Genomic DNA, 27,471 nt, shown 5'->3' on the forward strand with positions numbered 1-27,471 from the left:
AAGGATTCATCTAGAATCAAATTGACAGCAACTGTTGCTTTTTCTTTTTTGAACTTTGGTATAATATCCCACCTCGTATTTGCATTTTGCAGCTAAGATATGTGAGTACACGTTTGATTTTTTTTTATTTTTTTTTTTGCGAGAACATACAAAATCAAAATATTAATCATGTGCCCTTTCTGTTTTATTTCCCTATCAATATGCTATACGAGCAAGGGCGTTTAACTGGGCCTCAGCTAACAAATGTGTCATGCCCATACATACATGAATCGCTTGCTCTTGTCGTCTGTATAGTTGGTTTCTGAAAAGAACAATGACAAAAAATAGCACTAACAATGTACTCCTTTTTCCTTTGAGTTGATGATTGGTTTCACATTCTTTCCAGTGCATAATGGAGTCGAGACATTGAAAATGACTCTGAATAGTAAGAGGAATTAATTTCTGTTCCATATCTATTTTAGTCTATTGGATCAAAAGATATATATTTCTTCCCAAAGAAATGCCTTACCATTGTCATGGGGTTTTGATTACTTGATTGTATGCAAGACGCGCAACTTCGCAAATCCCAAATTGTTATCATCATTTGAACCTGTCGAAATGAACTGAAGAGCCCATTGCTGGTAAATGCCCTCATCACAGAAACTTCTTATAGGCGAGTATAGGCTCTATCTTGATCTTTGATATTCAAGTCGCAGTTAGACAGAAGACAATGGCAAACAAAGACGAATCAACGCACAAGCCATTATTGTTTTCTTTTTCAAACGGCTAAGCACTCAGAATGCAAAAGATCTATAACAATTTGCAGATTAAATGGATACCCGTGAAGTTTGTTGATTGTAGTTAATATTCCTCAAGTTTCATTGGTCTATATCTGAGGTGAAAATTTGAAAAATATAATTGGCCGAATCTACATACAACCAGAAAATGATAAGGTGCACAAACAATGTGATATCACCAGTAGAGATAAAGAAATTGACTCTGTCTGGAGTTTGATATCTTAAAGTTCGAGTTTTTAAAATATTCAAAATTCTAGTTTTAATTAACTTCAAGTGAATTGTAACTTAAATAATTAAGATCCTTTTTATTTTTTCAGGTTGGTTGTGCTGTAATAATTAAAGGATACCACCATCTTCCAATGAGATTACTCATTTTTCAAACTCTTTTTCCAAGAATGCTGATTATCAGGGGGAAGATAATTCTAACATTAATTGATATCATTCTTCAGTTTTTCTTTTTTTTTTTTTTTTTTGCCAGCACTGATAAACCCTCCACAATGTCAAAAACTGTATTGTAAAAATTTCGTCTAAACTTTCCTAATTAGGAAGAGATAAGCTCACAGATGGAAATCTTCGCCCGATTTGGTTGAGATAACCATGCCATTGTTGCACAAATCGCCCCAATAAGGTTTTACTACACCTTCATCTCTATCTTTTATCATATAGTTACCAAAGTATAAATAATTCTGAAAATATCATACCTTCTTTTCAATTATTGGTTGTTTTCTCCACATCATTCTTTCAAGTTTATTCAATTATACAATGGAGAGATTATCGCAATTAGCTATTCAAACCACAAATTCAAGTGCTGCTCCTGCTGCACCTGGGCATCCTTTGGATCCGTTGTCCCCTGCTGAAATTAAATCAGTTTCCAATATTGTTAAATCCAAATTTCCTGAAAAATCAATCAACTTTAATACTGTTACTTTGAAAGAGCCAATCAAGAGAGCTTACTATGAATGGAAAGAGAAAAATGGTCCTTTGCCACCACGTTTGGCTTATTATGTTGTTGTTGCAGATGGTGATTCAGGAGTACATGAAGGTCTTGTTGACATTGGTGCCCAAGAACTTATTGAAATAAAGCATACCAATGGTGTTCAACCTATCTTAACTCCTTATGATTTGCAGGTAACTGAAGAAATTATTAGAAATGACCCAGAAGTTCAAAAACAATGTGAGTTGAGTGGGGTTCCACCTAATTCAATGCACCAAATTTATTGTGATGCTTGGACTATCGGATACGATGAAAGATGGGGTGCTTCAAGAAGGTTGCAGCAAGCATTGGTATACTGGAGATCACATGAAGATGACTCCCAATACTCACATCCTTTGGATTTCTGTCCAATTGTGGACATGAATGCTAAAAAAGTTGTCTTCATTGATATTCCACAAAGAAGAAGAAAAGTTTCCAAACACAAGCATTCGAGTTTCCATCCAAAACACGTTACTGACAAATATGGTACCAAGGAAAACCCTTCTGGGTATAGACAAGATGATTTCCCAATCAACATTACGCAACCTGAAGGTGTTTCATTTAAATTAGACAATCACATCATGTCTTGGTCCAACTTCAAATTTCATATTGGTTTCAACTACCGTGAAGGTATTGTTTTGAGTGATATTACCTACAATGACCATGGCAATGTGAGACCACTTTTCCACCGTATTTCCCTTTGTGAAATGGTGGTTCCATATGGTGCTCCTGATTTCCCACATCAAAGAAAACATGCCCTTGATATTGGTGAATACGGTGCTGGTAATATGACTAACCCATTGGCTTTAGGTTGTGACTGTAAAGGTGTTATTCATTATTTAGATGGTCATGTTGTTGACAGAAGCGGTGATGCAGCTACCATCAGAAATGCCATCTGTATTCATGAAGAGGATGATGGTGTGTTATTCAAGCATTCCGATTTTAGAGATGATTTTCAAACTACCGTTACTACCAGAGGTAAAAAATTGATAATCTCTCAAATCTTCACGGCCGCCAATTATGAATATTGTGTTTATTGGATTCTTAGACAAGACGGTACCATCAAATTAGAAATCAGATTGACTGGTATTTTAAATACATTTATTTGTGCTGATGATGAAGACATTGGCCCATGGGGTACTGTTGTTTATCCAAATGTCAATGCTCATAACCATCAACATTTGTTCTCTTTGAGAATACATCCAAGAATTGACGGGGATAACAACTCTGCTGCTACAAGTGATGCCAAACCTTCTCCATTCCCTACAGGTTCTACCCAAAACATGTATGGTAATGCATTCTATTGTGAAAAGACTACATTTAAAACTGTCAAGGAATCGATCACCAACTTTGAAAGTGCCACCGCTAGAACTTGGGACATGTATAATCCAAGCTCTGTCCACAAATATTCGGGCAAGCCTGCAACTTATAAATTGTGGTCTACTTTCTGCTCGCCATTATTGGCTCAAGAAGGTTCGTTGGTTAGAAAGAGAGCACCATGGGCTGCTAGTCATACTCAAGTTGTGCCTTACGTTGATGATAAACTTGGTTATGGTAGATTGTATCCTTCGGGTGATCATGTTCCTCAATGGAGTGGTGATGGATTAAGAGGTATGAGAGAATGGATTGGTGACGGTACTGATAAAGTTGAAAACACTGATATATTGTTGTTCCATACTTTTGGTATTACCCATTTCCCAGCCCCAGAAGATTTCCCAGTTATGCCAACGGAAATTTTCGATTTACAATTAAGACCAAGAAATTTTCATACCGAAAACCCGGTATTGGATGTGAAGCCATCATATGCTAGAACAACTTCTGAAGTTAAAGCTGGTGCTAAAGGCGTCGATACTTGCACTTTGAATGTTGACAAATCTTCTAGATTAGCCTTTGATGATGGCTCTTGTTGTAAAAAATAAGTCAATAATTGTTTATAAGTTATTAGATTTCTGCGTTGTCTGATATATAATGAGAATCTTCGTATACTTTTTGTTTTGATTTCATAGTGTATTTTTCTGGTTAGTTTTCCATTGTAGCAATTCTGTCGATGAGGAGGCATCTCGAGAGATAGATCTGTCCTGAAAAAAAAAAAAAAAAAAAAAAAAAAAAAAAAGAATTGTGATCATTATTTCCTGGTATTCATTAACATTCTAAAGATATAATTAATGAAGTACATAATAGAACATATGGAAGAAGGTTTTTCCGAATGGGTGATATTAGAATATACTCAAATAATAAAGGATATAGGCAAAGACAACCTTGTTCTTACTTCATTACCACCATCAACAACAGAAAAAAATATTCCAAAATCACTTCTTGAACTCGGATTACAGTGGACAACTAAAGAATGCGTTGACATTGATGGCGGTATAGATAAATCAAAAGTGTGTTTATTGGATCCAGCTGCAGAAACCGATTTGACTCCCGAAGATAAATCGAAATTCGATTATTTTGTTTTTGGGGGAATATTAGGGAGCCATCCAAGAATTGATCGTACTGGACTTTTGCGTGAAAAGTATGGTTTTAGTGGGAGGAGATTGGGTAGTTTACAGATGACTACGGACACTGCTATAAGAACTACTCAAAGAATTATTGAAAATGGTATGGAATTTGAAAATATAAAATTTCTAGATTACCCAGAAATCAAGTATAACAGATATGAATCCACAGAAATGCCATTTCGCTATATTACTGATAATGACGGGAATCCAATCTTGCCAGAGGGGATGTTGGAACTAATCAAAAATGATGCCGAGCAAAGCATCGACGATTTGTTAATTGAATAGACGTTAAATATTATTTCCGTGAGAACATAGTAGGAATCATCTTTTCTTATAAGTTTCTTACATTCGATAGTTCTTGCAAATAAGAACTGCGCCATTCAAAACTGCCTTTTTTTGTTTATTTTTTTAAACCTAATTAGAATGTTAATCTAGTAACCATGGTATACAATACTAGAATAATCGAATTCTCTTTTTTTCTTCAAATCTCTTTGAAGGGTTGTTGTTTTTACTTCTTTAATGCAACAGTTGTTTCTTCTACCAGGGTACTTCTGTTAGTCAATAATTCCTTTAAAATAAATCCAGCAGTATTTACATCATCAAAGTATGAGACATGGGCACTGATGGCCGACACCAATGAAACATCAAAAACACCAAGAGGTAAGCTGTAATCCATCCTTCCAGTCATATTTAAGCTTGTCATTTTGGACAAAGCTTGCCCCAGAATAATTTTTTTCTTCAACCCTTTATGATCTTGGCTGGTATCCTCGGGCATTACAACTCCCTTGATTATATCACCAAGGGCATTTTCCTTATTTGCTTTTTCTTCAACAGTTTTCTCAGTTCCATCGCTTTTACTGGAAGTTAACCATTTTGTTGCAGATGAAATCTTCTCCGATAACTCATCTCCGAAATTTGACAATTCCTTGAATTGAGTATTAAGTCCCTTTACTGCAAATTCAATATCGACGGGTTTAAAATCTCCAAATGACGGTGAGACCAAGGGCTCGATTCTATATGCAACTGGATCACACGGATGAAAGATGTTGTACAAATTCACACATTTAGGGGAGGCGAAAGTATCGTCTTGTGAGGGTACAGAACTTTTGTAGCCTCTTCCAACAATACCCTTTTCTTCCAACAATTTGAACATACCAACTGGAGAACCGACTAGAAATAAACTGTCAACATCGAAAGCCAAGTCTTTGTTAATGTCAAGTGGCCCATCCAACGAACCACTTTGCTGAGATAAAATATCAAAAGCAATCGCTGAACCTAAAGAATGCCCCAAAATATGTACCTTTCCTTTGAAATCTGGATTTCTTTTAAGATATAGTTTGTATACACGATTCAATTCTGAAGTTACCGTTGTAATTATCTCTTTCAAATATCTAGGCTGATAAAACAATAACACATCCAACACTACATCGCCGACAACATCCCGCAATGCCAGAATACCTTCCACATTTATCTGCGATAATGTCGGTAATCTAGAAGGCAGCTGAGCGTCAAACTCTTGCTGAGGATTGAAATCAATACGATGCCTCCATGAAATGGGCAAGACCTGAACTCGGTTGTTAGTGCGATTGTGCTCTCCTGCCAACTTCTGGCATTCCTCATTTTGTTCAAAAACACTTTTCATTGTGTTCCTCAACACATTTATACTGTGTGTAAAGTTAACAGATTCATATTTAGTTCCCAAAACTTGTCCAATTCCATGAATGCACAAAACCAAATGGTCTATTTCACGATTTGATTTTAATTTTGAGGTTTCTAAATCGTAGTCGGATTCCAAATACTTCTGCATGTTAATGTCATCTAAATCATTAACATCACTCATTTCATCCTCACTGCTTTTGTTAGACTCCTTCTCCCCTCCAATGATGGAACCAAAGTCTTCTTTAAATGCATCTGATATTCCCGGTAGAGGATTTGTTTTGGATAATTTGTCAAAAAATGATTCCTTAAGTTCTTCTGAGTATCCACGCTGAATGTGGTTAACTCCCAACAACGAAACTGGCTTTGGTCCAAAATAACGAATTACATCGATTTGGAACTCAGAATCATAATCTCCAGGAAATATCACCGCTTGATCTTTGTTAAAGTACAACACTAGTTCGCCATTACTCAATCTGATGACATCCTTTTGTTTATCTAAATCAACCTTTGTCTCTGTTTGCAGACCTTGCTTCAATTTGTTGAATGCAGAAATCTTCTCCTTATTACTTTTGGTCGTCTTTTTGTACTCTTCGTTTGCGTTTTCGTAAGTATACGGTTTCAATTTCTGGAATCCATCTTCAATTTCTTTAGTTATCTCCGCTTTCAACGGCATTCCATCTGAACTGAACCATAATCCTCTGCGCACTTCGTAAATTGGCCCATCCCAGTATATGGGTGATAATTCTAGACTCTTTAAATCAACCTGAAATAATTTATCTTCGTTTACTTCAATAAGATTGCGTTCTGTTTTCGAGAATTCACGTTCAAGCTGTTTGGAGTCATATTCTGAAAATGGTATAAAAGATTCTGGTTCTTTGACTTTCTCGTACTTGTACCATTCAGGCTTAGAAATGGGAACGTCCAGCGCATAAAACCATCGGACTTTATGTTTAACTGTTTGCGGTGTAGGTTCTTTAGTCGAACGCAAAGCTGGAGACGTCGAGAATAACCTCAAAAACTTGTACGGTAAAATCCACGAATGTCTGATAGTAGTATACCCAAATGGATTTGCAAAAGTGGCTAACGGAACCTTCATTACAATCCAATATTTAATTACCGAAAGAAAAGAAATGTAATTCGCTGATTATCTTGTCTATTCATTTCTCGTGTATGTGCATCTGTATAGTTTATAGTTGTCTTGCTGTTTTTCTTTTTTCTTCTTCTGACAGAATAAGTACTTAATGTTCAAAAATTCTTGATTGCTACAGATTTTGGGTAAACATTCCCCCTTAATCTAAAGTACATGTAAATAGAGGTTGACTTGGGAGAAAACAAAAGACAATGAATTCTTTTTTAGTTGCAAATGCTCTATATATCAAGCTCTATGTTATTCCAGGAAGAGGTAGTTTCAACTCACCGCTCGGCCATTTTAATGTAGCCGCATTGGAGAAATCACTATAATAGTGCGTATTGGGAATTTTCCGACCAATTCTTAAATACACCACTATGTCGCCATTCTCATCTTTCACACCGTCAACCAATGCTCGTTTAATTTCTTCTGCTAACTCATTGGAACTTGTGAGCAACTCCTTTAAATTGATGGACTTTGCTTTATTGCCAACAAACCTTTCTATGTCATTAACCAAAAGCGATATTGAACTGTATTTTTCATACAATTTCGATTTGATTTTGGTTAGTTCGAGTTCTGCTGGTATGCTGGTCCATTCCAATATCCCAGTAGCATTATTGTATCCAGTAAAGATAGGAGGAATAATATTTCCTCTAGGATCATCTCGTCGTAAGGATTCTGCTGTTTCAACAATGGCTGCTAATCCCCATCGGGCGGCACCAGAAAGAAAAAGCCCTAGTAATATTCCTTGGAACATTAGAGCAGTCCTTCCGCGAGTTGCACATCCAGGAATCAATAGCATTGCTAGTATGTAGTGATGAACCCGCAAAGTCAATCCAGGTAGTTGTGCCAAAAACACCAATCCAAGAATAAACAACGAATAAACAAACAAATACTTTTTGAATCTTCCTGATAGCCAAATCTTATATGCTTGAATAAAAGCACAAGTGGTAATTGTAAGAATTATCGATCCAACGGCCAATAATGCACCTGGTTGCTCTTTCAAATCGCTTATAGTTAACCTGTCCACTGGCAATCTATCAAAAGTCATATTGTTAAGTACGCCAAGCCAAAATAAAGGATACCATAAAAGGATTCTACTCATATAAGAAATTTTGGTATTGGAATTTAAAGGTAAATCAGATAAAGTACGTTTCGCAGAAACGTGCCACAACACAAACAATACACAACATGATGGTAAGAATCTTTCCATGGCCACTGACAACAACCGAGAAAAATCTGTAGCCTTATTGGGGTCAACATCTACTGGCGGATCAGTTGCCAAACATATAGTCCAAAAGCCCACAATACTAATTGTCCAATAAGCCACAGATCCACTGGCAAGATAAACAACAGGTATTCCCAAAATTATATTGATTAATAGAATTATCAATCTAGGATCGTAGCATTGATCAAATGTAACTTTCCCACCAAGCTTTAAATTTTTAAAGATGAAGGAAAATTTGAAAAAAGAGGAAAATTCTATTGAATCACTCACCCCGTAGTAACCTTTACTTGCTTTAAAATACGATTGTTCTCCACTTTTATATGACATCCTGGCACAGCCTCCCCAAAATGGTGATATCACACCTGCGTGAACGCCTGCACCACATGGATAAGAGTCGGCTCGGTAAGGGTTTGTAATTTGGTCATCGTCTATTTCCTTGGTGACTTTGTCTCCACCCCCAATGTAATACCCACGATACTTGATTCTTTGATCTCCGATTGGAATTAAAGAATATGTCCAACTTGACCGGTCACACAAGGCAGGACACCTTATTAAAATATCATTTTCAATGTTTTTTTGATTCTCCATATTTATAATTTCTGGACACAACAGTCCATTCAAGCCACAAGCACCGTTTTTCCCCTTCCAAAACTCTTGCAGTGATGCGCAAGATAAAGTATAAATATGCATGTTAAGGTCAGTTGATATATGTGGCGGGACTGTAAAATATGGTACTAATATATTGTAGCATAATCCAAACCAAAATAGAATATAAAATATGAATAAGGCCTTTCGATATCGTGACGATATTCTCTCTCTAAACTTATCTGGAATACTCTCTAAAAAATCTAAAGACGCTATTTGGGGAGCTGGTTCATCTCTTGGTTCCGAGGGGCCAGTCCATATCAAGTAAAAACAATGTTTTATCCTTGACTTCCAAGAATTGTGTTGTGGGAAGTGAAACTCAATTGCTGAATCGATTGAATCATTGGTAGAAGATGATCCCGTCATGTTACGTGAGGAAAATGTTGTTAGTTCCAAATCCATTGAACTGAAAGAACCACTGTATATGTTGTATTTAACAGCACTATCAGTGAGAGAAAAAAAAAAAAAAAGGGAATAAACAAGTAGTGAATATGTCTTGAATGACAGGGTTGGCGGTATAGGGAAAACTTTTAACTGGTTGATCTGGTTTTGTACAGTAATAATTTCACCTAACTACAAAGTCGTGGCTAAATAGAAAACAAATTGTCACGTGCTTTGTATAGGTTATTCTTATTATTATTATTTGACTGTCGCAACCATTTCATACAATATTATCAACAAATAATAATAATAATAATAATAAGATTAAAACCCTGAAGACAAAATAAAAAATAATATCAAGAATTTTTTCTTTGTTTGAATGGTGTTACATTTTTATCTTTAGAATCCAAATAAAAATCTAATTAATCAATTAATTTTACTAATGTACAAAAATCTAACATTACACACACACGGAACCACATTAAGCTATAAAATGAAAAACAACAATGAAAGACACATCTCCCAGAAAAGAACAATTTAAGAAGAACAGAAATATTAAACAAAACCCTACTGGGGTCTATTAACCAGAACACATAGTACAAGACTCTGGGTTATCAATAGCACATGCAATAACTTTAGCACTGTAAATGTCATTTTCAATTTCTTCAATGGACTTGTCTTCAGCTGGTTTTTCACCTTCATCTTTTATTTTCAAGTCAGCAACTGAGCTTTCTAACGAGGTTGGTTCGGTTGATGGCGACTTGTATGGAGTATCGCTGGTATTCTCAGCATCAACTCTTCCTTTATTAACATATTTTTTAATATTCAATTTGTCCAAGTTTGCAACTGTATGACCTGCAGTTTCAACAATCTTTTGATCAATGGTAAATTGAATAGCAGCACTGGCAGCTTGTGTTCTCAAGTAATACATACCAGTCTTCAAACCTTTCTTCCAACCATAGAAATGCATACTGGTCAACTTACCCATTGTTGGGTCTTTGATGTGAATGTTTAATGATTGAGATTGATCAATAAATGCAGCTCTATCAGCAGCCATGTCGATAATATGCTTTTGTGAGATTTCCCAGACAGTCTTGTACAATGCCTTAATTTCATCAGGAATGTTTGGCAAAGCTTGAATAGAACCGTTGTTAGCAATAATACTACTTTTCATAGCATCATTCCAGACACCCAAATCAACCAAATCCTTCAACAAATATGGATTGACAATTTGAAATTCTCCTGCTAACACTCTTCTGGAGTAAATGTTAGAAGTGTATGGTTCGAAACACTCATTGTTACCCAAAATTTGTGATGTAGAAGCAGTAGGCATTGGAGCAACTAATAAGGAGTTTCTCATACCATGCTTAGCCAAATTTTGTTTTAATGTATCCCAATCCCATAATTCAGTTGGTTTTCTGTTCCATAAATCAAACTGTAATAAACCTTGAGAGGCAGGGGAGCCTGGATAAGTTTCGTAGGCACCTTCTTCTTTAGCCAATTCAACAGAAGCTTCAACAGCAGCATGGTAAATAGTCTCGAAAATTTGAATGTTTAATTCTCTGGCTTCTTGGGAGTCAAATGGTAATCTCAATTCCATAAAGGCATCAGCCAAACCTTGAACACCCAAAGCAATTGGTCTGTGTCTCATATTTGATCTTTCGGCTTCTGGAACTGGGTAATGGTTGCGGTCAATAACTCTGTTCAAGTTACGGGTGACTACCTTGGTGACATCATGTAACTTATCAAAGTTGTACCAAGTATTACTTTGATCGCTTTCAACAAATGATGGTAAAGCAATGGAGGCCAAGTTACAAACGGCGACTTCATCTGGAGCAGAATATTCAACAATTTCACAACATAAGTTGGAAGATTTAATAATACCCAAGTTCTTTTGGTTGGATTTGTTGTTACATGAATCTTTGTACAACATAAATGGAGTACCCGTTTCTGTTTGAGCTCCCAAGATAGCGTACCACAATTTTTGGGCCTTGATGGTCTGTCTGCCACGGTTTTCTTTTTCGTATCTGGTATATAATTCTTCGAATTCGTCACCGTAAACATCAGCCAAACCTGGGGCCTCATTTGGTGAGAACAAAGTCCAATCACCGTTTTGTTCGACTCTTTTCATGAACAAGTCTGGAATCCATAAAGCTGGGAACAAATCTCTGGCTCTGATTTCTTCTTTACCATGATTCTTTCTGATGTCAATGAAATCAAAGATGTCACTGTGCCATGGTTCTAAGTACAAGGCAAAGGCACCAGGTCTTTTGTTACCACCTTGATCAACATAACGTGCAGTGTTATTGAACACTCTTACCATTGGAATAATACCATTAGAAGTACCATTGGTACCAGCAATGTAAGCACCAGTAGAACGAATGTTGTGGATATGTAAACCAATCCCTCCTGCACTTTTTGAAATCAAAGCACACGATTTTAAAGTATCATATATACCTTCAATAGAATCATCCTTCATAGCAAGCAAGAAGCATGAAGACATTTGGGGTCTTGGTGTACCAGCATTGAACAAGCAAGGAGAACCATGGGTAAAGAATCTTTGAGACATCAAGTTATAGGTTTCAATGACTCTTGGTATATCATTACCGTGGATACCAACAGCGACTCTCATGATCAAATGTTGGGGTCTTTCGGCAACCTTACCGTTGATACGTAACAAATAAGATCTTTCCAAAGTTTTGAACCCAAAATAATTGTAGCTAAAATCTCTGTCGTAAACAATGGCCGAGTTTAATTCATCTTCGTGTTCCATAATAATGTCATAGGTTTCCTTGGAAATCATAGGAGAGTGCAACCCAGTCTTAGGATTAATATACTCATATAAATCCTTAGATACTTTGGAATACTGTTTGGTGGTTTGCTTGTGTAAATTTGATACGGCAATTCTAGCGGCTAACACAGCATAATCAGGATGAATTGTTGTCATTGTAGCAGCAATTTCTGCAGCCAAGTTATCCAACTCGATAGTAGTAACCCCCTGGTAAACACCTGATATAACTTTTTGGGTAATAGCAACTGGTTCAACGTGATTTGGATTTAAACCGTAACATAATCTTTGAACTCTAGCGGTGATTTTGTCAAAACGTACTGGCTCTTTACGGCCATCTCTCTTATAAACATACATTGTTGATGGTGATTTAAAAAGAAAGACTTCAGATAGTATAAAATGAAATGGACTTTGGGAAAGAGAATAAAGAAGAATACAAAGAAGGAAAAAGAAAAAGATCTAAAAGCAAAAATATGAAAGATCAATGAAATGGGAGATTTGTTGTTTTATTTATAGGGAAGACGCGACACGTAAAAAATAGCAAGAAGAAAGAAAATTTTTATTCACGTCACTCACTCGCTTTTGTTTACGTTTCATCGATTAATTATTAATTTAAAAGACGTGGCTCAAGTGACAATTTCACAACATACTCAATTTGGAAATTCCGTAAACAAAAAACACACTTGATCTAAACGTACAATGTGATACTGTAGATGGTTCTGCGTCATCGGTTATGTTCACTATTTGATAGAGAAAGATTGCTGATAAGCAAGTCTATCGCGTACTGCTCAAATTCTTTAGGCGTGTATACACACTACGTGTAGCGTGATTCTGTTAAATTGCAAAAGCACAAAAAGTGGTTTCAGTGGCTCACTTATCGTTTAGACCTAATGTTGTACCATGATAATAACGTCGTTCAAGTTCCATCTGTTGCTATCATTTGATTTATTTTTCTTTTGTTTTAGTGTAGTAAAGTCTTGCAGTCCACTGTTTCTAGCAAGTATGTATTGTTGCTATGTCAATACTTAGTTAACTGTATGACATGCATTGCTTCTCTTACAAGTCAGAATACATTTTTGTGATCTCATGATCGTTGAACTAGGATGTGCTAAACAAAAGAGATGGGTTTCTGTTTTTTTCAATTAACTTTCGCCGAAATATGATTGCAAAAAAAAAAAAATTTAAAAACACGCGTCTTACATCTGAAGCTCAGTTTGTATTTTTATGACACAGCAAGAAGTATATACATCTATTTCAATGTACAGGTCCTTTCTTGGCCATATCATACTAGATGAAAAAATGTTTACTTCGATCACCTCATTCAAATGATCAAACCTCATTACTTCAATATTAGGAACCTGCACCACCTGATTTTCGAAAATTGATGCCTTGAAGTACTTTGTTGCAACCACAACATGAATTATTGGATATTTCTCCTTTTATTCTATTTTTAAACATGATCTTCTCCGGACACTTCTAATACACTTTTAGGAACACTTTCAGCAACTCAACATTTTATAAGCTAGCTTTTGCCAACAAAAAAATATAGATGGGAAGGTCGTGCTCATAGATCCAAAAAGAAATTTTCAAAGGGCATATCTCCGAATAATGCTTGGGTCGGAAGATAAAATACAGTGTTCTGTCCTCTTCCAGCTCTATATTAGTTGTCGGATATATACATTTTTTCGTTGGTGTTTCTCCGTAACTCAAGGGGAAATATAATAAATTCTCAACCATAATAACACATCTCTGTCTTTCCTTTTGTTGTTTATTAGTTTTCATTTTTAATACTCCCAGCCAAGTATTGCAACGATGTTTACAAAGACATTGAAATACATTATCCTAGCCTTTCTTATATCAACTCATAAAACATTACCGTTTGCATATGTGATTCGTTTCTATTACCAAGCTTTCCGTGGGTTCTTTGCCCATAGATTCCATTACAATGCTACTAAGAAGAATTCCTTTGGCTATGATTCACCTAAAGATTTGTTCACCTGGGTTACTTTGAATTCCTATGTTACTCCATTAGAAATAGATATGTACATGCATAAACTGAACTCAACTTACTTTTTGGATTTGGATATTGCTAGAACCAAATTGTTGACCAGATTATTTCAAACTTACTGGTGGTCTTGCTATGATAATGAAAATGGCAAATTTAAAAAGTCTCATACTTTAGCCAATGTCCCATACGTGCCAGTTGGAACTGTTCAATGCCAATTTAAACGCGAATTGAAACCGTTTGAAAAATATAAAATTAGCTCAAGAATATTAGCCTGGGATAGGAAATGGTTATTCGTCATTTCTAAATTTGTAACTGCTGAGAATAAAGTTAATGCGATTGCAATTACCAAATATGTTTTCAAAGTCGGTCGTCTTACTATTGCCCCGGAAGAGTATCTTAGACACTGTAACTTCTTGAACGAAGAAAATGAAAGAATTAACGAAAAGAACTTTCAATTGGTTAAGTATTTAGTTGACGTCGAAGATATAGAGAAGATAGCTGAAGCCGCTACATAAAGTATAAATTGCAAATTTATAAAACAATATAGAGTTATATATTCTTAAATTATTACACAAACAAACAAACACTTTAAATCTTTTATTTTTCTTTTCTAATATCAAACGTTATAAAATAAAAACAAGAAAAATCATACTATGCTAGTCCGAAACCTTCATGCCCCTCCGTAATGGCCATTAACAAAGACCCTCTTAAAGTTTCATAACTATCATAAGCAGGTAGATCGATTTGATTGAAACACGTATGTGATGAAGGCAATCTATCAGTAGAACCATAGTCTCGATGAATACTGAATTTACAAGTCCCACTGGCACCACTTAATTCCTTAAATCCATTCAACGGTACCTTTGAAGTTCCCGTGGCAAATTGTAACAACCTAGCTCTTTCTTCATTGTCAAAGGACTTAACAGCTCTCCAGAACCATTGTATTTGAAGCGACAGAGGAGAGTAATTATTGTAGGTAGTGTGATTCTGCCAATCCGATACGTCAATGTCAGGTAACCCAGAAATCAATAGCTCTAATTCCTTTTCATCGAAAATGGCAACCAAGTCCTTGGGGATAATTTCATGGAACCCAATTAAAAAATTCTCCATCTGTTCCTCAACAGATGTTTGCAATCTATATTCGACAACTTTCTTAACGTACTCGTGTTTATTCTCTTCAATAACAGGAATATTTCTACCATTAGGAATCAAGTCAATTATCTTGTGTTCACCATAGTCATCTGTTTCAACTGAAAAATCCTCAGTGATAACATCAGTAATATCATTTTCAAGCATCCACATCAATGATTTGAAATACTCTAAATCCAAAGTCTCCATATCCTTCAAAGATTGAGGTTTACCCAATATCCTCTTGTATACAGCACGCGAAAAATGGCAATCCAAAAAGCAATTGTCATAAATAGCCTTACCGATAATACGTCCAATGAATTTGAAAAAAGATAAATGTTCAGGATTAATATACGAGGTCCTGTTCGGATGAAAAGTGGTTTCATCAGACACAACTGGAGTAAACAACGCATAGTCAGGATTAAACATTTGTCGACTTAAAACCTGATACCATTCTCTAGTAACACCACCAGCATCAATACCTTGCTCACCTTTGAAATTAATTTCCAATTTTGAATTTCTGAACTCATCTTTTGGCTTGAAAAACAAGGACCTATAAGAATCTAAAAATACTTGATCACGTCGAACGCTAACCAACATTTTTCGATTCTCTTTTTTGTCTTGGTGCAAATTCCTATCAAAATAATTCTTTTTATTATCAAATTCCAAAACACGTGGATTTCTAACTAGCATTCCAAATGGACCACTCATCAAATTGGGGTTACTTCTCACCATTTGATTAAGAATTTTCTTGTGTTCATCTGTGAATGAAAAAAATAGAGACTCAATTGGTTCCTTGGTAAAGTCAATCTTTTTGGCCTCATATTTCAAAATATCTTTGATTGGTAGCTCTCTCACTTTACTGTGTTTACAAACCACCATTAAAGCTTCAATAAGGGGAAGTAAGGCATTTGCAATATTATGCAATTGTGGTTTCTCCTCCAAAACTCTCAAGGTCTCACTTAATGCATCCCAGAGACTGCCTAAAGCAAGCTTTTTATACAACCCTGTCAATTCTTCAATTTCATCATCCTTTCCTTGATCTTTCGTCTTCTCTTTATTTTCAAACATATAGTCCAAAGCTGTTAGGATACGCAACAATTTTGCTTGGTCTGACGAATGTGCACTAAATTTGGAAAAAGACTTACTGTCAGAACCCCCGCCAGCTATCAACTCTTTGGTCAAATTATTCAAATCAGTAATAATGGTTTGCCCTAATTCACTAGCTTTATCTGACAACTCTAGCGAAAAAAGCTTTTGGGCATTAGGTAATACAGAGAAATTCTGCATTGCACTTATTGTTCTTCTAAATGTTGTGTTAGAACAGTCGTTACCAGTGAGAATTTTAATAATAAGTCGATAATTAGAGTCTGGAATGACAGGTGGAGGCGGAACATGTGGCTTATCTTTTTCCTTTTCCTTTTCTTCTTCCTTATCCTTATCATTATCAACAGTATTCTGATTATTCTTTATTGCATGCAACGCTCTACTGGCAACCTGAAATACTCTCGCCAATATGTCCAAGAGTGTTTGATCGTCTGTAACCAACTTATTCTCAAGAATTTTCAACATATAGTTAATTGGGAATCTTGATTCTTTAGAAACACTCTTTTTATCTTTTTTGAGAATAAAATTATTTTCATGTTCTGTTAATAAAAAGTATTTCAAATGATTATTGCGCTCTAACAAATAATCAACAGCTTCAACAATTTGTATACCAACAGAAATTTGGGTGGCACCAACTGGTAGCTTATACTGCTGCTTGCTGTCTTTGTTCCCACCTGCTTTATTACAAACTTGGGTATAGACTTTCTGAGCAGGGCGCTTATTCGTAAAACAATCATTCAATATAGCAATCATCAAACTCATAATTTCAATCCTGCTTTGTTTGTTATAACACATGTATTGCAATGCATGATAAATATGCTCTCTTTGGCTTATTGTCAATGGAGAAAACAAAAGCCTTATCAAAGCAGCAATTCCTTGTTTATCAACCAACGGACTGAAGTAAACTTTACCTGGAGACTTCTTTTGAGCTCGAGTAACAGCAGCAGCAGCAGTAATAGTACTACTATGTCTAGAACCTGATGCTCTCACATTGCTGTCTGCATCTTCGAACGCGTCATCTTCACCAGCATCATCAAGTTCAAACTCATCTTGGGCAGAAGACGACTCAAAATTTGCAAATCGTCTTGCCATGGTTTCCTGTTGAAGAATTTCTGCCCGTATATTGTCTGGCAAAGCATCTAAAAAGTCAGGATCAATTTCACGGACATCTGCATCTGTGGATGAGGCATTTGCCCTTCTTTCTCGCACGTACAGAGCAAAAACCTCTTCTCTCATATCTTCGGGCAATGCCTCAATGTAATCTCGGTCGATTTCAGTTCCACTAATGTCGACATCTCTATCCCCAATTCTAACCATAACAGGTTCTCTTTCAGGTATATTAGCTGCACTCTCTTGACGTTGACGAGCCTCCTCTTGACGTCTCTTTTCTTCTTCTTCTAACTGTTTACGTCTTTTTTCTTCTCGCTCTTTCTGTGCCTTCTCCTGCTCCTCTTTTTTACGATCAGCAATAGCTTTACTCTCTTCTCTGATTCTTTCAACAACTGTACCAGTTACCGAAAAGACTAGTTCACCACAATCTCGGGGATAAAACATTTTCAAAGCATCTGTCCAACGTTCTACAGTCGACTTGATGTGAAACTTATTATCTTGATCAGAATACTTTGAAACACGGCCCAACTGCATCATATTCTCAAATAATCGACCAATTGTAGTTGCATCAGGGTTAATATGATCATTTCGTGATATTTCAATTGATCCAAAACTTCGATCACGGAATAATCCATCAAGCAATACACTCAATGCTGGAGAAGTTCTTTCCAACTCAGTAAATTCAGCTTGATCAAAAACCCGCCTTCTTCCACCTCTGCTAGGGGTCACCATTCTAACTTCAAAATCCAGTCTTGAGTCAATTTCACTCAATTCACCATCTGATTCGTTAACATTGTCATCATAAAAATCAGCCTCTCCATCAAGAAATAATCGCTGCCTCAAACCAGAATTTGAATTATTATTCAACGAAGTGAAGGGATCTCGAGGTCTTCTACGATTTTGCACCTCATCACTTGAATCTTCACCATCGTCTAATTGCTCGATCCAACCATCCAATTCATCTTCATCATATTCACTCGCTTCATCATCATCCAAAGATGAACCGTCAGATTCATCGTTGTGGTCATCATCGCCATCGTCATCATCCTCGCCTTCAGTCTGCGATACCAAATCCAAATCATCAATAATTTCAATATCGTCCATATCTGATGGGTCCTCATCAATATCTTCGGAGCTTCTCTCATCGTCAAACGGATCAACTTCTATCTCCATTTCTATATCATCAGCATTATCATCTCCATCCAAGTCTGAATCAATGGCAGAAAGTTCAGAAGACATATCGTCAACATCTTCATCATCATCACCATCATTGTCGTCGTCGTCATCATCATCACTAGCATCTGACAAATCCTCACCAGTCATCATGGCATCAACAGGATCTTCAGCATCATAAAACTCATCGTCACCCTCACTCTCAACATCATACATCCCCAAAGTGGAGTTTCTAAACAAGTCGGGAGTTTCCTCATGGTAGTCAACGTCCTCTGGCAAATTATCGTCCTCATCATTGTGATCACCTTGATTCGTGTCGCCAGCAAAAAGTTCCTTATATTCAACCTTATTTTTCCCCAAGAATGTCATTGGCTTCAAAGCGGCCTTAACTACCTTATCAATTTGAGGGAAATTCAAATCAAACTCAGCAATTAAATTGGTCAATAAATTGGGTACCTGTTTTTCAACATATATTTTGGTAAGGTGATATTGGTCGTATTGAGTTGCCTGTTTATACAATAATGGACCAACTGTGTCTCTGAATTTAGTCGAAATTAACAGACCGCTTAACTCAAACAAATCCAACAATTTCCCATATTTAATTAAACCTGAAGTGTTCATTTGAGAAACATCCTTTAAGATCTTCATTATCAAATCGACAACAAATCTTCTAATTAATGCCAAATCAACATCTTCTTTATCCGTCTTGGAACTGTCGTCGTCACCTGAAGTTGTCGAAGAAACCAAACTGAAAAGACACATTTTTGCAATAGACGAAATAGCACAACGCCTTTCAAATTCTGGCCCTGACGATGATTCCAACAGATGAGTAGGTATCAATTGATGAATAAAAAAGTTTAATGCCGTTGCTCTTGGTTTGACTTCTTCTTGAGTCTTTTTTGAAAATGTTAAAAACTCCAACTTGGCTTGTTTATATGAACCTACCAACTCTGTTATTGTTTGAAGAAGGAAATGCATATACGCAAATTTCTCATTAGCAAATAAATTAGTAGTTACTTTCTTCGTATCTTTTTTCTCTTCAACAGTAGATGGATCAGATAACCAATCCGTTTTGACAGCACTCATCAATTCAGCTAAAAGCTGGTTTATGATTGAAGTAAAAACCAATGGTTTCGACTCACCAGGTTCGCTCATTTCAACATCTTGCACTAACTCATCATTCTTCCTCTTCCTTATTGGAATTCTGCTCAGATAAGTGAAGTCGTCGGCTGTATATCCATCGAGCAAAATGTGATTGCAAATAACTCCAATAGACATATCAAGGTCTCGAAACACCGAAGGAGCACAATCCCTCAAACAAGTGTGAAGATCTTTAACTTGACGGATAGGGTTATTAAACAATGTAGTCAATTCAATATTCATGATGTTCTCTGCTATCTTGCTTGTCTCGAAGCAGAAACGGAAGATCAACACAACACTAGTTTTCAATGGTTCAGCAATAGCTTTCTCCTTAATGTTTGAACCAACCAACTTGAGTAAATCTTTAAGAATTTGTGATCCAGCAATTCTATCCGCATAGCGTTTATCTTTGGCATACAACACAAGGATACGTGCAATACTATTCACAGACTCCAAATGATTTTTAAGTTCAAGCTTCATTAGCAAATCAAAAGTTTTAGCTTTAGTTTCCTTCGTCGCTGCTTCAAATTCCATCTTCTTCTGTACTGTAAAAGGCAAGTCAGGGGCAGTTTCATTGTCAGGTTCCTCCAAGATAATAATCATTCGTTCTAATACCAATAATAAATTTGGAAAGAAGGTTTCACTCATCCTTTCATTACTAATAATATCAGGACTAATCAAATTTTGAGAATGCTGCATTATATTATGTCTATGAATATTTGGCCTGCCAGTTCGAAGTAAGAGTGCCATGATGTACAAATTGATCCCAAACAACTCTTTATCTTCAACTGGCCATTTAATCTTGGGAATATAATACAATACTCGATCGTAAAGCTCTTTATAAGAAACCAATATCATAAATTCTGAAATCAACGGAAGAGCTTTGGGAAACATTTTCGCAATGTTGATCCATATGTTTACAAAGTCAGTAGATTTTCTTTCTTCCAAAATATCTTGCGCAGGCTTGAATTTCTCAAAGTCGATGGAAAAATCAATTTTATCATTTCTGATAGATTCAGCAATTGATTGCCATTGCTCTTCTTTTAGCTCAATTTCAATACACCTGAGAAATTTCCCAGAAGCAATGTCACTCAAATTTGATCCATGTTCAAAAAAGTGTGCTGCTTGATCTTCCGACATGCCAAGTGAAATCAAATATGCAAATTGATCCAGGGGTGGACTAATGTTTCTTGAATCAAATGGAATGAATTCACTATTACTTAGTTCCTTCTTACCAAGAAATATATCTTTAATGATAACGGCTATTTGTTCAATTAATGGATTTGGGATGTTTTCTGGATGCTTATCTGTGCCTGTTAACTGAGATTTCGAACCAACAGTATTCTCAACTAATGATAAAGCCACGCTTCTGATTTGCAACAACAATGCCGAAGTCAAAGACAGTTCTATGTTAGTTTCATATCCTTGGTAAAAGTAAAACTTGGCAAATGGCATATTGGGGATATTATCCTGATTCACAGTTTTAGCAAAGATCATTAGAATTTGACCTAATGCATTTTTAATAATACTGCTCTCTTGGGTACTGATGTATTTCAAGTCTGCCGTTGCTGAAGCTAATTCGGGGTCTATGCTCAATAATTTGTTCCACAATGAAATGCAAGTGGTTTCAGCAACTTGGAAAAACCCATTTTGCAAAAGGGAAACAGCAAAGGGAGTGTACACCTGATCCTTGCTGCGTTCTTTCTGATTCAACATGTAAAGAGCAATATAAGCAATATTCAAAATAAAACTTTCCTCGTAGTAGGAATTGTTAAATTTTCTACCAATGGAATCTGTTAATCCTCTCCCCAATAATAAAAGAATTTCCACCGCATCCTGTCTGGCTTGTCCCTCTGAATGATCTTGTCTTTTTGGTATACAAGATCTCACCACACAAGCTAAAAGTAACGGTATGTAGCCACGAAAGTAATAGCTTCCAGTTCTCAACTGCAAAGTATTCTTGAACTTAGCACTTGTACCTTTGGTATCAGGTTTTATTTCCAAAGGGTCACAGACGTTTATTTGCAAAGGTGGGCTATCGTTTGGGAAATTGTGGGTCATCTTCAACACTTCATCTGGTGTATTTGATGCAATAATTGTTTCTTCAATTATAGACCTCTCCAATAATGCGACCAAATTGATTAACAATTCTGAATTCGAAAAAAGACTAACTATTTGACCTAATCTTTCATTGAATAACAGCCCCAAATTTATGTAGATTTCAGTTAAGGCATACAACAAGACATTAATTATATTCAAATTTTGCATAAGGATGGTGGCTTCTCCAGGTTCAATTGTCTCAAAATACGACACTTCTCCCTTGAATTTGATATAGGATAATACGGAATCCAATCTGAGGGTCTTGTCCAATTCTTCAACAATAACAGGTAAACCATATTCTCTTTTTTCGTCATCGAAATACTTCAAGATTCCCATGAATGAAACAATACCATTTGACATTGAATAATCCCATGGTGCATTACGCAATGTCAACAATTTAATCCACGATTTAAAGCTCATTTTTTGAATAACTTCTGTGCCCCATTGACCACTATCTTGTAATAACCCACCAAGAAAGTTGAAGACATTATCAAGCAAATATGCAGAGTCCTCATTCTCCCAGCTAGTTATCTCTTTACCGTTTTCAACTTTAACTGGCGAGTCATCCTCCTTACCTGAAAACAATGTACCCGAGTCCGACGTATAAAATTCAATACCTGGTAAGCGTTGATTGACATATTCGCTCATACTCTCAATTAGCTTCTGAAGTTGTTGCAAAATTATTGGTTTTAGGGACGTATAATGTCTTCCCAATTCATCAAGTGAACAGCCTATATTAGTTGACAGCTCTGTTCTAACCAATTCTTTGGCATTGTCTAAGTTGTAAAATGACTTGAAAAAAATCTGTATGAGTTTTTTCTCTTTTACTTTATTCAATCCTTCATTATTCAAACAAATAGCCCCTAATACTTCGGGCAATATCAGGAGTAGGGGACCAGATGGTAAAAACAAACGTTCATAATTATCCAATATGGTGTCAATAACTTTTGCTTCATTTAGAATAGAAAAGGCTGTTGGTTCGTTATGAATAATGAAGAAAACCGAATCAATTGTGGCGGCCAAAATCAATGGACCAAAGACATGGGGATGTGTCAATATTTTATTGAAACTTTCAAGTAATGGCGAGTCAAACAAATTTCTCAATCTATCGCCCAGATCTGATTGTATAAGATCTGCAACTAGTTTCATCAAATTGCGAATATAATTTGCTTGTCTCAAAGTAATTGAATAGTAGACAGTAGCATCTTTTGGCGCCCCACCGCCAAAATCAGGGTTCTCTAATGCAAAATCAACTTCACGTCTAATGTTGCAGATCAACAAGTTGAAACCATCATTAGCGACAAATTCATCAAGAGAATCCTTTGCTGAAGCTAGGTACATGGTAATCAAATGAACTGCAGCAGAACAACTCCAACGATACTTGGTTGGTAAATTCAAAAAGGGCATCAAATCATCAAGAATACCCCCGGCAGTTAGTCTAGGAACTAAGCTCTTGTTGCTAATCAAATTTCCTATCAAGTTGAAAAAATGAATGTACCCTTCTTCAAAATAATCTTCATTCTGATCTTTGACCATTTTCCAAATATGTCTTAGACATTGAAATAGGATCCCATGACTAACATTACCTCCCATTGTACGAATCAATTCTGCTCCCCAAACTTTTTTGAAAGATATGCACTCTAGAGCTCTTATGGCAGCAAAGTAAACATTTCTTGAAACCAAGGATGAGTTTTCTGGCAGTATTGCTTCGACTAAAAAGCTAAAGATATATGGTTCAGTTTCAAATAATTTTGTTGAAGTGACCTGAGATGATAACATACAGCAAGTGAACCCGACTGCTAGACATTTAATTTGAATTAATTTTTCTCTCAATTGCATTGCGTCAGTGCTAGTAGAGTTGAATGCTTTAGTCACTTGAGCGTGTATACCAAACCGAAACCAAGATTCTGGAGGTAAGACTTCCATACCTTTTTCAAACAATTGTTGTACAGTCAACTTTCTCACTGACTCTTCAGGTAAATGAAATATGTGTAATCCTTCAGTCACTGTATCCTCCTTCTTTTTATCGTTAGCTTTCAGTTTCGATGTATTTTTATTCAAAGTCACAGTATTGGGTATTGATTTATAGTACTGGTAATTTATGCTTTTCCATTTGCTTGGATATTTTTTCTCTGGATCCAAAGTGTAGACGAAATTATAATGATCGCCAATAATACTAGGTTTTTCATCATTATCACCGCGGTTATTATTATTATTATTATTATTTTCTGCTAATTGCTTTAGAGCACTATCAATAGGAACTAATGGAGGAAAAGCTTTAGCAATTTCCAAAATTTTGTTTCTAGCTGGTTTAGGTGCAGAAAATCTTGACGAAGTTGTTTGAACAAATTTTTCAGCAAGGACAATTCCCACTTCCAATGCCCTTAATCTAATTTCCAAAGATGACGAATTGATCAATGCATAGATTCTTTCACTACTTGAATAAACCTGTTTATCAAAACAATGGTCTAATAATATATAAGTGAAGCGAAGACAAGAAACAATAAGATGTTCATCTTCAGATGACACCAACAGTAATTTAACATACTCTTTATCCAAGCCATATTTTTCAATTTTCTGCTCAAAAATCTCGTCAAATCGATTCAAAAGTGGTATCCAATGAAATAAATCGCCTCTAGGTCTTTGCCATACGAGATTTTCCTGTAAATACTGAGGTAACTCATTGATGTCACATGCAGTTAATTTATCAATCAATGATCTCAACGGTTTTGCCATTTCCAATCTTTGGTGATGATCTCTTTTTCCAACTATCATATTAAAACTATTTCACGTTAAAACAAATGAAACACACTCTCTAAGAAGACCAATGAAAAAAGCCAAAAAACAGATATCTTGTAGATATATATATATATGAATGATTTTTTGATATAGTAGGGATAAATGCAAATAACAATCAATAACTAATGTCAAAGTTCAATGTTACAAAAAAAAAAAGCCAAATATAAAAAAAATTTAAGGAAAACAAAAAATCAAAAAAAAAAAATTATGGAAACTTAACAACAATTATAAGAGACAAATCAATAATGTAAATATCTAATTCTTTGGATGTATTTTGATTTGATTCAAATATCAATTGATTGTTAATGTTGAATGTAATAAATTGTTAACGGAACAAGAAAAAGAAAAAGGAGGAAGAAGAAGAAGGCAAAAAAAAGGAAGGGAGGAAATGGTTTCAAAATATTATTCAGTTGGGTTGGATGGTGTATTCTTTTTTTTTTTTTTTCTCTGTTGTATGACACACACACACATTCGCTCTCGCGCCCACTGTTGTCTGTGTGGTTTCTTGTTCCCTTAGTAATTTAATGTAATTTGATTTTTCAAGGGCAATTTTGATTATTCTTTCTATTGGACTTAAAGTGAGTGAGTGAGTAGGACGATGCATATAACTCAAAAAGGGAAAGTTCTGGACTTGTCTTTTTTTTTTTTTTTTTTCTATCTTTTCATACTGTATGCGTGTGTGTGTACCCAAATACCCACAACAACATCTCATTACATTTGTACTTCCAATAGTGAAAGTAGTATCTACTCGTCGACTTCATTCCATTTAATCAAAGCACATCTGCTCTACGTTAAGCCAGTCGTTACAGATAAATTCTTTACTACTCATCATGAAAAGAGCATTTGGAGATAATCCCAGACCAGACGTTAAAAAAGCAAAACTTCACCAAGATAAAGAACTTGTTCACAATAATGACAACAATGATAAAACTGGACTTGATGTAGAAATCCATCCATTATTGAGGAACATAGGATCAACACATATACCAAAATTACCAAAAAATCATAATCCGCTACGACAATCGGACCAAAAATGGTTTGACCCACTTGCATTAAACCCATACCTCGATCAAAGCGATATGGTTATTAGTAATAAAAAATCCAGCCATATCCCACAACCGTTGCGTTTTATCCCACGGGGGAAGTATGTGGCCCAGGGAGAGAAATTAAGAGAGAAATTGAGAATTGAACATGAACAAACTCGAGAATTGGAGGCAATTAAACAACAAGGATTAATACCAGATGAAACCATTGGGGAACAATTGTATCAGCTTGAAGGGCAGCCATTGATTGAATGGTGGGATCGTCCATATTTGCGAGATAACAACTATACGCACATAGATGATGATTCACGGAAAATCCTTGATGATGAAACCCAACCTGTGACTTCATATATTCAACATCCTGTATTGATCAATCCCATTTGGGAAACTGGAGACTTAAGCGCCCCAGTACAACCAGTGTATTTAACAAAACAAGAGCAGAAAAGAATACGAAGAAATGAAAGACAAATCAGACAACAAGAAAAGCAAGATAGAATTAAGTTAGGTTTGGATCCACCGCCACCACCCAAAGTCAAATTATCCAATTTGATGAATGTATTGACTAATGAATCGATTAAAGATCCCACTGCAGTTGAAAATAGGGTGAAGCGAGAAATACAGCAACGTGTTGATAAGCATTTGGCACAGAATGAAGCTCGAAAATTGACTAAGGAACAAAAACATGAAAAATTATGGAATAAACAAGAAAAAGATTTGGCCAATGGCATTCATACTACAGTTTACAAAGTAGAAAAGTTGGTTAATCCTAAACATTTGTTCAAAATCAATATCAGTGCCCAAGAAGAGAATTTAGTAGGGGTTTGTTTGAAAAACCCTAAATTTAATTTAGTTATTGTTGAAGGTGGAGAAAAATCAGTTGGTCATTATAAGAAATTGATGATGAAAAGAATAAAATGGACGGAGAATGTATCCCAATCAGTGACTGGCAGTCCAACTGAAGATTTATCCAACAATAAATGTTCTCTAGTTTGGGAAGGTTCGTTGCCAGAAGTGCATTTTCAGAAATGGAGTATGATGTACTCCAGAGACGATAAAGAGGCACTAGCGGTATTAAAGAAGTTTGGTCTTGAAAACTATTGGCGATTAGCAAGCTCTTTAAACGAATAGGTTTACAAGATTTGTAGTTGTTAAAAATGTACATATATTTGTAATACTGGAGTCGTGTGTATTTGGTAAAAGCGAAGTAAGGAATTGGTATTTCGATTGTAGTCTCCCAATTGGAGAGCAACGGTGGTGGTCACAACAACAAGAAAAAGTGTGAGAGAAAAAAAAAGTGGAGGAGGTTGAATATTCAGAACATAATACAATTTTTTGCATTACCAACAAATTTCTACATTATTAATTATTTGAAAGATGGCAGGTGCTTATACGATTTTTGGTAAACAAGTTCCAGCTCATATAGTATGTATATACAGATAAACGAAACCCAATGGCATGGCAATTGTGTATCCATTTTATTATTATTTTTTTTTTTCACAACACTAACAAATCTCACCTCCCTCCCCTATCACCATATAGTTATCTATTATCACTTTAGGTTCTGTAGCTGCAGGTATTGCCATTCCTAAGTTTTTACCAAAAGATGAATCCAAGAAAGAAGTAGCAAAACCAGTTGCTCCTATTGTCCAATCCAAAGAAGACGATTTTGATTTGGAAAAGTTTATCAAGTATGTTAGATTACTAAACCTTATTTACTTGTCGAAATTCTGAGTACTAACAATCGATACTTTTTAGTGACTTGACCAAAGAAGAAAGCAAGTAA

At 35.7% G+C, this 27,471-nt stretch overlaps 9 protein-coding genes across 9 annotated transcripts; 5 read left to right on the top strand and 4 right to left on the bottom strand. All coding sequences in view use genetic code 12, as the record gives it.

Annotated features, from left to right (window-relative positions):
* Positions 1 to 1,538: 1,538 nt before the first annotated feature.
* On the top strand, positions 1,539 to 3,668 carry CD36_17890 (methylamine oxidase, putative; the record flags this gene model as incomplete). Its single annotated transcript, XM_002418221.1, has 1 exon — positions 1,539 to 3,668. The coding sequence occupies one exon, from the start codon at positions 1,539 to 1,541 to the stop codon at positions 3,666 to 3,668; it is 2,130 nt and encodes a 709-aa protein (XP_002418266.1).
* Positions 3,669 to 3,914: 246 nt separating this feature from the next.
* On the top strand, positions 3,915 to 4,535 carry CD36_17900 (conserved hypothetical protein; the record flags this gene model as incomplete). Its single annotated transcript, XM_002418222.1, has 1 exon — positions 3,915 to 4,535. One exon carries the CDS (start codon positions 3,915 to 3,917, stop codon positions 4,533 to 4,535), a length of 621 nt encoding a protein of 206 aa, XP_002418267.1.
* A 223-nt stretch (positions 4,536 to 4,758) lies between these two features.
* Positions 4,759 to 7,005, bottom strand: CD36_17910 (phospholipase, mitochondrial precursor, putative; the record flags this gene model as incomplete). Its single annotated transcript, XM_002418223.1, has 1 exon — positions 4,759 to 7,005. The coding sequence occupies one exon, from the start codon at positions 7,003 to 7,005 to the stop codon at positions 4,759 to 4,761; it is 2,247 nt and encodes a 748-aa protein (XP_002418268.1).
* Positions 7,006 to 7,291: 286 nt separating this feature from the next.
* CD36_17920 (hypothetical transmembrane protein, conserved) lies at positions 7,292 to 9,313 on the bottom strand (the record flags this gene model as incomplete). The annotated part of the gene is made up of 1 exon (XM_002418224.1): positions 7,292 to 9,313. The coding sequence occupies one exon, from the start codon at positions 9,311 to 9,313 to the stop codon at positions 7,292 to 7,294; it is 2,022 nt and encodes a 673-aa protein (XP_002418269.1).
* A 559-nt stretch (positions 9,314 to 9,872) lies between these two features.
* On the bottom strand, positions 9,873 to 12,437 carry CD36_17930 (ribonucleoside-diphosphate reductase large chain 1, putative; the record flags this gene model as incomplete). Its single annotated transcript, XM_002418225.1, has 1 exon — positions 9,873 to 12,437. One exon carries the CDS (start codon positions 12,435 to 12,437, stop codon positions 9,873 to 9,875), a length of 2,565 nt encoding a protein of 854 aa, XP_002418270.1.
* Positions 12,438 to 13,892: 1,455 nt separating this feature from the next.
* CD36_17940 (hypothetical membrane protein, conserved) lies at positions 13,893 to 14,603 on the top strand (the record flags this gene model as incomplete). The annotated part of the gene is made up of 1 exon (XM_002418226.1): positions 13,893 to 14,603. One exon carries the CDS (start codon positions 13,893 to 13,895, stop codon positions 14,601 to 14,603), a length of 711 nt encoding a protein of 236 aa, XP_002418271.1.
* A 136-nt stretch (positions 14,604 to 14,739) lies between these two features.
* CD36_17950 (e3 ubiquitin protein ligase tom1, putative) lies at positions 14,740 to 24,621 on the bottom strand (the record flags this gene model as incomplete). The annotated part of the gene is made up of 1 exon (XM_002418227.1): positions 14,740 to 24,621. One exon carries the CDS (start codon positions 24,619 to 24,621, stop codon positions 14,740 to 14,742), a length of 9,882 nt encoding a protein of 3,293 aa, XP_002418272.1.
* An 854-nt stretch (positions 24,622 to 25,475) lies between these two features.
* Positions 25,476 to 26,816, top strand: CD36_17960 (pre-mrna-splicing factor 3, putative; the record flags this gene model as incomplete). The annotated part of the gene is made up of 1 exon (XM_002418228.1): positions 25,476 to 26,816. The coding sequence occupies one exon, from the start codon at positions 25,476 to 25,478 to the stop codon at positions 26,814 to 26,816; it is 1,341 nt and encodes a 446-aa protein (XP_002418273.1).
* Positions 26,817 to 27,062: 246 nt separating this feature from the next.
* Positions 27,063 to 27,471, top strand: CD36_17965 (ATP synthase K chain, mitochondrial, putative; the record flags this gene model as incomplete). The annotated part of the gene is made up of 3 exons (XM_002418229.1): positions 27,063 to 27,110; positions 27,228 to 27,376; positions 27,444 to 27,471. The coding sequence occupies 3 exons, from the start codon at positions 27,063 to 27,065 to the stop codon at positions 27,469 to 27,471; spliced, it is 225 nt and encodes a 74-aa protein (XP_002418274.1).

Source organism: Candida dubliniensis, chromosome 2 (assembly GCF_000026945.1).
Source record: "Candida dubliniensis CD36 chromosome 2, complete sequence".
Classification (NCBI taxonomy): domain Eukaryota; kingdom Fungi; phylum Ascomycota; class Pichiomycetes; order Serinales; family Debaryomycetaceae; genus Candida; species Candida dubliniensis.